The sequence below is a fragment of the Cibotium barometz genome, chromosome 26 (genome assembly GCF_041138505.1).
Source record: "Cibotium barometz isolate CiBa-2024 chromosome 26, ASM4113850v1, whole genome shotgun sequence".
Lineage (NCBI taxonomy): Eukaryota > Viridiplantae > Streptophyta > Polypodiopsida > Cyatheales > Cibotiaceae > Cibotium > Cibotium barometz.
Genome location: NC_141071.1, coordinates 11,788,485 through 11,799,128, shown reverse-complemented (window position 1 = coordinate 11,799,128; position 10,644 = coordinate 11,788,485). Strand labels below are relative to the sequence as shown.

The window sequence follows — 10,644 nt, the reverse complement described above, 5'->3', positions numbered from 1 at the left end:
TTTCAAAGTAGTGAGAGAGGCCTCACTCTTAGATTTGCACCATATGGACCCAAATGGAGCCCTGTTATCCAATTGTTCCAACTGGAACAAAAACCTAAGAAAACCTTACGCGATGACACTGCACACATTAAGTACCTCGATTCGTGTTGCGAAGACATGAAATTTTTGATTGACAAGCAATTAATAGACCGTTTCCTCTTGGGCTTGCGCAATCCAAAACTTCATGATCATCTGTTAGTGAAAGACCCCTTAACCTTTGATCAAGCCTACAAATAGGCGATCTTTCTCAATGACAATATGCAAGAAAGCCATTCCACACAATTGGCCACCGAGCCAATGACAACCCAAATCTCATTTATAACATTACCATCATCTCCCCCTGGGCACCATGCATTAATGGTTGCACCGCCCGCCGCCGCCGCAACCCCCCACTCGCACATAGCGCCACCACGACCTTCTACAATGCCCATCTTTCCATTCCAACCATTGCCTCTCCTCAGAGCAAACCCATTGATCATGGAAAGATCAAAACCTGGTTCATTGCCAAGCCCATGGAGCCCATGCGCATCGACACCTCTGAGGCACCTATTCAACATCATCTTCCTTTGCATGTGCCTCACATGGACCCTAAACAAATGGCGCACAACGTAGGTGCACCCCCGCAGGGAAACCACCCGCGGACTTGCCCACACACAAAGCATGGCCACTCACAAGGTCAATCTACCCAGTCCTTCCCACCACGAAAAGAGCCTCATGCACAAAGCTCCACCCCGCCCCTCCACTTCATCACCAAACTGAGGGGTAGTGCCACAAATGCAAGAGCTTATACAGCCACTCAAAGACAACCTCAGGGATAAGCTCACAGATCTAGCCAAATGGGCTAATCAAAACCCTCTTTTGGGGGGCTGACCAATAAACAACCTTTAAGGCCTCACCCTAGAGGAGGCCAAAAAAAAGAGGGAAGAAAAGAGAAGTCTCTAGGTGATTAGGCATGTCTAGGTGATTTAGGACCATGGGCCCACCTTTTGCCCTCGCCCATGCACGACACCTGCAATTCTCACTAGGCTCTGTCATTTGCACATCCACCACACAAAGCTTCATCTCATCGACGACAACCATCCAAGTACATATATGGATGGGGGGGCCATGGAGGGCGCAATCCTGGTCAATGGTACGACTCATCGCCTGGATCTTCTTCATCAGCCCCGCTTTGTCCAAATAATTGTGCTTCATCGCCCAACTTCTTCTTATGCTACCTTAGATTTAGACGCCAAATAATACAAAATAGCTTCTACTTCCATACTCAAAAGTTGCTACCCCTATGGATCCTCTCCACCATGAACTACCACTCCCATCAACACAGGATCCCATTCCCATAAGCTACGATGACAAAAGTAGACAAACCACTAAAATTGAAAGAGAGAACATCGACCACCAAAAGACCCACACCCAAGGGAACGAAGATGCCCATTAAGGTGACTTGCTAAAAATGCTACTACTACATGTACATCACCATCCAATACAGCATCTCGGAGTGCAAGCAGTTTCCATGCGAGCTACCTCCTTGTCCCTCCGGAATTCCCCCCTTGCCACTTGCTTACTAACACCATTGTTTTACTAACCCCCCATCAACTCCACCACCTACCGCTTGGATACTAGTAATTAAGTATTATGTGCTAGTTGACTCATTCAAGTACTCTGACTCCTCTCATGATGAGGTTTAAGCTGCAAAGGTGACCAAAAAAGAGAGAATAGAAAACAATAAAAACAAAATAAAGAGTACTACTGGGCATATAAAAGAAAGCAATATTCATAAGAGCCCATACGACTAGCCGGATACTTAATCGCCGATACTCCACTAACTTCTTTCCATCCTACTAACTCCCCCATCCCCTCTCATTTATTACGGAGAGACTAGAGAACTAAACCAGTGCGACACTTCTTACCATGCCTCAACAACTTCTTACCGATCACAAGGCCATGATTGAGTTTAGGAAGTGAAGTATGCTAACCACATATGGTTAACACATCTCTATGACAACAATGTCCACACACTTATGTAATGGGCACTTGTACTATATTGTAAATCTAATCATTTGATGAGAGAAACACCCTAAAAATGCTCCCAAGTCTTAAGCTTCAAAGGATAGACAAGAGGATCTTGGTTGGCCACACCATAAAGAAGAGCCTTGTAACTATGTTTTGGATGCCTAGGGTCACTTACTCTCGCTTACTCTCGGGCGGCCTAGTGGGAAAAGGTTTGGAACTATAAAAGCCAATTTCTCTTGTTTGTAACTCATTCCCCCATTTATGCAATAGAAGTGGAGTGTTCTCTCTCCCTCTCTCTTGCAACTCCAATCTAGCATGTGTGGTATGCTTAAGGTTAGGTTTTGGGTGTGATTAGTGCTAATCGCTCATTCTCACATGCTTCCCTCTTGCTTTTTTTCTTCCTCTTGCTTGAGTGATTAGGCTATCACCATGATCAGCTTTCACTAAGATCCCACATGATCTTCGCATCTGCGAGAGTGGTTGCACCACCCGTAGAGGATTAGAAACCGCCTCAATGTGATAATGAGTGCAAGAGGATCACGGCAAGGAGCGGCTATCCACACACAATAGTGGAGCTCTTGAGCATAGCTTGAGCTTGACGGATCAAAAACTTCCCACGAAACGTTAGGGACATAGTCATGAGATGGCTCAAGCGTATAGGACACTTGTACACCCAAACGAAGAGTCATCTTATGCAAACAATGCTAAACCATCCATGTCGAGATAGCTGAGCAATGAAACTACAAAATCACCATCTACGGACCAAGTGGCAAGTACATCCGCCTCATCGAAAAGATGCCTCGTGGCTAGGCATCAAGCCCTCGGGCTCAAACATCCATCTGTGGCATGAGTAGCCCGCCTCAATATAGCATGAAGTCAACGAGTGAGGGTGTGGAAGTCTAAGCCTCAAAGTGACAAAGGTGTGTGTGAATGCGGCAAAAGATACATGTACATGGATACAAGTGGCAGCTCTCAAGATAACGATCATAGAGCTATGAAGTCAATGCATGAGCGACACTCCTAAGATTAGGATCTGAGATGGTAATATAGTGATGTCAATGACGATGACAGTGTGTACTGTGTCAAACATAAGAAGGATAAAGGTAATAAGAATGACCCATAGTGTGTGCAAATAGCACCCAACACACTCAAAACATGTGAAAACACCTCACCACTCACAAAGCGTGTGAACAAAATCCACAAAAGCCTCCAAGGTGTGCCCTCAATGTGGTAGGCCGTGTGAAAATCTTCCAAGACAATCTTCATTGCCTTTGCTTCACACACTTTGTCACATAATCTATGCACACTAGGATGTACTGGTTTTTCTTTCTCTTTGTTGGCTCAAAAGGACCCACAAAGTGTATACCCCACTTTTCAAATGGTTTCAAGGCAAGAATGGGGTTAATTAGCATAGGTCATGTCTTATGGGGTTAATAAGTATAGGTCATGTCTTGTCGGTTGGCTTACCCATTCTTTGTGGTGGTAAGCACTTGCAATATTCAAAGGCATCTTTGCGAAGGGTTGACCCACCACCACTAATATCCCACAATCTTCATGATGGCAGTCTCTTCTCTTACAAAGCATCCACCACCACCACAAGGCTCGTCGAGGCAAGCCTTCACGATAATTCACTTTGGTTGATGTACCACCTTCTTAGGACTCCATCTTTTTCCTTCTGGGTTCTTTAGTCTTTAGGTTGGGGACAGATTCTTCCTCTACAAGTTCTTCTTATGGAATTATTATGTCTTCCTCTACAAGTTCTTCTTATGGAATTATTATGTCTTCCTCTACAAGTTCTTCTTATTATGGAATTATTATGTCTTCTTCTTGAGACGAAGGGAGGAGAACTGTTTTCAAGGAACGTGAAATAAGATGACTTCTTGTATTATTATGTCTTCTTCACTGTAACGGAGGAACCTTCAATGGAGAAACGTTCTTCAAGGAATGTGACATAAAAGGACTTTGAGTTCATCTATTCCTCAATGTCTTGGTCTGATACCACTTGTGAACATGCCTGAAAACATAGATACTTTTGTCAAGGATTAGTATTTGGCAAGTGTTCAGGGTACCGTTTAGGCATATGTCAGCCCGGCAGACAATCATCAGGTGATGTGAGGGCCTTGTTTTCACCAGTTGTGAACTTCTGTTGAGCTAGGTTTGCCCAAAGCATGCACATAATGCGGCACAACCATCAGATGATGTGAGGGCCTTGATTTCACCAGTCGTCCATGAACTTTGTTGAGCTAGATTTGCCAGAAGCATGCACATAATGCCCGGAACATGATTATCTATCCTTTGGAATATCATACATTTAGTGAGCATGTAGCTAGGGGTGTATGGACCTATGTACATTAGCATGTTGCATTATGATGTCGAGAGGGGGCTAAAAGTTACCAAGCATGGATGACTTTCTCCCTATCCCTAGCCATTTTTGAAAATAGTGTCACTCTTCTTCAATGATATTAAGGGAGGAACCTTCATTGGAACTTTCTTCAAGGAATGTGAAATAAGAGGACTTTGAGTTTATCCAATCCTCAATGTCCTGGTCCAATGCCACTTCAAAATCTTCATTGCTTCCTATGGGGGCATGGTCTCCCTTAGGAAGGTGGAATTGATGGGATCTCTGGGCTACTACCATCCTTGATCAGTACCTTAGACTTGGGTAGTCTCCACTTCATTCTTTGTTCTTCATTTGAGGTGTCACTTGGGATGATGTCTTCACCGGCATTGATAAATCTTTCAAGATGTGGAGCCCTTTCCTCTATATCCTATGTCAACTTTTAGGACCACTCTTTCTACTCCTTTTCCAATGGAGAGTGTCTTTAAACTAATCTGTCTCTATGCTTTGTCTTGGAAAAACCATGGTCTGGGGGTAGGAAGTACCATATGATTGCACCAAAAAAAGACCTTGTTTCTTTGAGAAAGTGGCAATAATTTTTTATTTTTGAAAAAAAGAGTCTTTGCAATAAATTTTCAATGATAAAAGTGTCATATTAAAGCTTAATAACTTTGCCAAGCACCATTTCTAAGAGAAAAAGTGGTGTTTGCAATAGTATATTGGAGAAGGAAGTGTCATTTTAAAGCTCTAAGAATTTCACCAAGTTCGAAAGCTCAACAGTTTAGCTCAAAAAATGGTAGCCCCCATGTACAAAAAGCAAGTAAATCACCTTCTCATTCAATTTTGTTAGAGAATCTAAAGATTTGCACCTAGAAGTAAGAAGAATAGAGGCTCTTAAAATCAAGGGATAGATCCTAGAGGAGAATTGAAGGATATGGCCTACCCTAGGTAAGGGTAACAAGAAGACTCCCAATGTAAATATTGAGATATAAGATAAATGATATGAATTATTTTATTGGCATGCCTTTAGATCTTGCAATATTTGCTTAGAGAATAGCTTGAATTAACATGTAAAAAAGGAAAAAAAACAAAGATGAAATGAACAATGTTAGAATACTTTAGTATATCCCAATGTCCCTTCTCTCTCTCTCTCTCTCTCTCTCTCTCTCACACACACACACACACACATTCTTACCAGATATAAATATATGATAGATTCAAAACATTTTTAAATATATTGTATGAAAACACACGTATTATTTATATTTATTAAGGTATGTATTTTGCATATCAATACAATATATTGATATTAATATTACTATTCGTATAGGTATAAATGTTAATATTCATTCATTCAACCATTAATTCAGCTTGTTTTTTGATCTCTCTCTCTCTCTCTCTCTCTCTCTCTCACACACACACACACACACACAGTATTCTTTCAAAAATATAACACAAATATAAACTGTATATTCAAAATAATGTAAAATATAATAAAATTATGGACAATAATACCAATATAAACATAATCGTCAAAAATTCATTATTAGAATTGATATGAATTTAAATGACCATATTATATTTGCTATTCTAGTAATCTGATATTAGTAATAAATACAATCAATTAAAGAGGCCAGCAGCTGTAGAAAGCAACGGCGCTAATAAAAATGGGAAGAGCCGACATTTAAATTCAGTTTTGCGCAATTCATGCTTTGCCAACACAAAAACTACATAAATCTCTACATAAAAATTGTCACAATTAGAAGCATTATCATTACAAGATTTTTTCCCCCCTGGTCAATAACTCCACATCTTTGAATTAAGAGTCACAATGGTATTTTGTTTTCCCATATAATTCACGTTTGCCTATTAATGTGCTGCCTTCACAATTTTAAAATTAACATGTTAGAACAAGAATTTGAACCTTATAATTATCAAACCCACCAGTGTCAACACACTTTTTTTTTTTTTTCGAGACCTTTTGTGCCCGTGTGCATGTGTGCAACCCACCAGTGTCAACACACTTCTTTTTTTTTTCTTTTTTTCTTTTGTGCCCGTGTGCATGTGCGCTTCCGTGCCAACAGCTAGCAGGTTTTGAAACCAGTGTCAGCCCACTTCTTTTTTGCGCTCGTGTACGCTTCTGTGCCGCTGCAATGGGCTTCAACAGCTTACCGCTAGGCTGAATCTTCATTGCAGCCCACTTCTTCAAGAGTACAAACCTTCAGGTTTTAAAATCTATTTGTTTTTGCTAGCAAGAGCCTCATTATTTATACAATTTGAACCTTTTACATATTCATTAACCTCAATAAGCATTAGGCTAAATTAGGTTTGAAATAAAATAACTAAAAGAGCGTGTGTTAGTACAACCAAAAAGATAACTCCCTTCCTCTCACTCTCAACTCTTGTTGTGTGCTGGTGAACCATGTCTGAATCATGCGTGTGTGTGTGTGTGTGTTGGAGTCATCCTCCGTGTAGTTTGTCTATACTCACCCTGCATTGGTGGTGGTGGTGGTGGAGGTGGGAAGAGGCAAGAGAGCACTTCCTCTTGAAAATCTATAAAACCACAAAAAGTGTGCACACGCGCGCGTGGAGGGTGGGGGATATAGAGAGAAAGATCACTTCCTCTTCAAAATCCAAGAAAGTGTGTGCGCGCGCACAGAATTAACCAGAAGTGTTATCATGCCAAGCCCCCTAAATTCGTACACATGATAATTCTATGGAATGAAAACTTCAAACTACACCACCCCATATATATGGTTGTGGAACTTCTACATCATAGCCTCGTTTTTCCTTGCTTTTGATGCTTTACAGTGTGATGTATACACATAAGCACAAGTGAATGACAGAAGCAGGAGGAGGTTAGCAACAAGAACAACAATCAAGTCCAAACTACTGATGCCCACACATGAGTGCCAACTTCAAGCCAAGTGATCCATCAACATCCAAAAGCACAGTAAATAACACTAACCAAGAAAATAGAAACAAGCCCCAAGAAAATAATTACTATTATGCAGCCATCCAAGCACATGATGTCATATCAAAGGAGCTGCCTGGTCAAAACTGCCTGAAATTACGGCAGGAACACAAACACTTGTGATAAGTAGAAAGTTCAATTCTGTCAGGATTAAGCATTCTGTGGCACCTTGTCAATCTACTATATAGCCATTACCTGTATCAAAGCACTTGTGTTTGTTGGAGCTGGCACTTAGCATGCCTTGCGAATCTACTACATAGAAAATTCTGTATGAATAATCACAATAGCTTGCACACATCATAGCAACTGCCATCCCTCAAAAAATGCACAAACGAATGTGGCCAAAGTGCTTCTCCAGCATCGACCCATTCATCCTAATCCTCATAGAAACTCCACACTGTCCCTCCTTGTGTTTGCAACCTGTACATTTTGTAAAGACAATCCTATTGGAATAATATACATCCAGACTCCAAGAAATATTCAAAGAACCAAACAGGTTGCAAACTGTAACGAGTCCTTCCACCAGCATCAATCGCTTCATATGGGCCTGCAAACTGCTTCATCAACTTTAACCTGCTGCTGGACTGATGGATTCAAGGTCCAGAGATGGCTGCAAAGCCTTGATCTTCACACAATATCTTCTGTGCTCTGGTGTCCCGGACCCAGAGCTGGAGTCCGAACCATCTGTCTGCTGACACGACAGTTTGTCATCAGAATGGCCATGGCCGATAACATTCCCACACTTGCCACATAGGAGTTTGGTCCTTAATTGGTGAAGCCCAAGTGAGCCATTTGTATGTATATATGGGGCACACTTGAACTCATCCAGCTGCTTGAAACGGCTCTCGTCTATGCATAGAAACGAGATGGTTCCTTTACGCAAAGCTTTTGAGTCTATGCTTGATACCACTCGCTGGGAAGAGCTGAGGTTCAGAGGGTATCCACAGGCCCCACAGCTGCAATAAATGAAAAGCAAATGACAGAGGTCAAAGCCAATGACACCTTGGAACTAAATATCATGGAATTCAGAAAATTCCCTGAACTGAAGGTTTGTATTGAATGATTGATCGCAATCCAGGCATGAACACAACCATGAAACTGGTGGGATGAGGAGCATGCACATGCACAGGAACACATGCACACATGCGCACGCACATACCTTACGCATACATGCATGTATGAGAGCGTACCCGCATACACGCACGCATTATTATGCACATGCATGCATACAAGCATGTTGTAAAAACTTACAAGAGCTTTTGTGAGGTCTTTACACTTAAGCACCTCTCATCTTAGGTCTCAAAAGGGTTCGTATGAACTTGTAAGATCACATAAGAGCTTCTAAAAGTGCACATTTGATCTCCTTGGAGCTCATAAGGTCTTGTATAAGCTAATAGGATTATGTAAGAGCTCATAAGATCGTTCATACACTCATATGGCAACATAAGGTTGCATCAAGCTCATAAGAGCTCCTAATGGTTTCTTAGCGCACATGCACACGCACACGCAGATGCAGCCATAGTGCATCTTAAGTCATCCAACCCTTACCTTAGATGCTTGATGACTTATCTAACCCTTCTATGACCACTTTTCTCTTGTTAAAAGCAGTGGTGGTGTCATAACGGAGGCTAGATTTAGCAACAAATGGCAGCTACTATGGGCACTTTGTTGTTCTGCTCAAAACTGTTTCTAAGGCTAACTTTTTCTAAGGCCAATAACTTTTTCTCTGTTCATCAACGGCCAATCTCCAACTAGAGTGAAATTTTCACAGCTTCATAACAGATTGTGTTCTCTCTACAGAGACAAGAAGAGGAAGGGGTTGAGAATAGTAGATAAAGAACCCTAACCTGGGGTTAGCTTATCTGAACATGAGCGTCTGCTCAAACCCTAACCTGGGCCAAAACCCTAACCTGACTGTAATCTAGGGTATTCTTAAAAAGACAGATTACAGGAAGATGGTACCTGTAAAGCACATCCCTTTCGCACATTTCTGAGATGCAGAAGTTCCAGCCCGGAAGAAACCCCAGTGAATCGAGAAGCCCACAAATCACAGCGTAATCAGGGTTCCAAATCTGGAAACACAGAAGCAAAAACAGAGGATTAGGCTTCAAAATCACGCATTACGGTTCGCAAATCGTCCATTAATAATGGACTAAAGTCAACAATCGAGAAGTAGTGGTGGATTAGGGTTAGCAACCATGGAGTAGGGTTTAAAATCATGACAAACTGAACGATTAGAGTGACAAGCGATGAATTGGTGATAGATTAGGGTTTGCAATCATGGGTTAGTCATGGTTAGGGTTAGCTATGATGGATAAGGGATGGATTAAAGCAAAGATTAAAGATAATGAGAGCGAAATGATCACCCTCACGCTTAACGGTTGATGATGGTGATGGGGATGATGCCTTGAGCTTCTTCTGCGTTTTCTGCAAGAGGTCAGCAGATTTCTGTGAGACGTGCAGTGAGTGTGCGTGCAGAGAAGTCACAGAAACAGAGAAGAGAAAGGCTTTGTTATTTTTATAACTACTTTCTCATCGCCTTGAACGGTTCAAAGGGTCCTTCAGCCTAGGATACCTTAAAGACTAAGGATGATTTCAACGTTGTCCTCCATTGATGGCTATTCCTTTTGCTCACATCGAGATTAAATCTGCACCGTCCAATCCAAGCATCCAATTCGTGGGAATGTAGTGCAATTCCTATGCATCAACCTACTCAAAATTCTATCATGCAGATCTGATATGTTAGATGATGACTAGTATTGCACCCGCTCATTGCTATCCAAGGTTCCAAAAAAGAACTATTCCCTCTCTACAACCATCTCTCTCTCTCTCTCTCTCTCTCTCACACACACACACACACACACATGCACATGCACATGACCCTCTCCCTCATCAAAAGTTTTAAAATTAGGCTAAGATTCTATTAAGTTTATATTTTTTCTTATGATTCTCTGTTTTCTTGTGTTTCTTGATGGGGAGAGAGTAGCAACAAGCAAACAAGCAAGTTGCATCAATAATGGGCTTCGACAATGTCAAAGATCCCACTTTTAACTTGATGCAAAGAAAGGTATGCAGCTTTTTTACATGTGTAATAATGCTTATAATTTTTAGTCATTATGCCAATTTCTATATTTTGTAGATTGAGAAGCTTGAAGATCTTGAATTCTCTGCAAGGTGCATAGCCATACCATAGCCATACCAATGTGTGACAGGAATGTAGAAGATCTTGAAGATGAACAAGATTTGTGGGAGGATAATCTGGATGTAGCTGCACCTGAGGTGT

General features: G+C 41.4%; 1 protein-coding gene across 1 annotated transcript; it reads right to left on the bottom strand.

The window, feature by feature from the left end:
• Window positions 1-7,363: 7,363 nt before the first annotated feature.
• LOC147623670 (uncharacterized protein At4g08330, chloroplastic-like) lies at window positions 7,364-9,913 on the bottom strand. The gene is made up of 3 exons (XM_086820258.1): window positions 9,728-9,913; window positions 9,324-9,433; window positions 7,364-8,317 (listed from the first exon to the last, which is right to left on the bottom strand). The coding sequence occupies exons 2-3, from the start codon at window positions 9,347-9,349 to the stop codon at window positions 7,930-7,932; spliced, it is 414 nt and encodes a 137-aa protein (XP_086676384.1). The 5' UTR covers window positions 9,350-9,433; window positions 9,728-9,913; the 3' UTR covers window positions 7,364-7,929.
• Window positions 9,914-10,644: the final 731 nt, after the last annotated feature.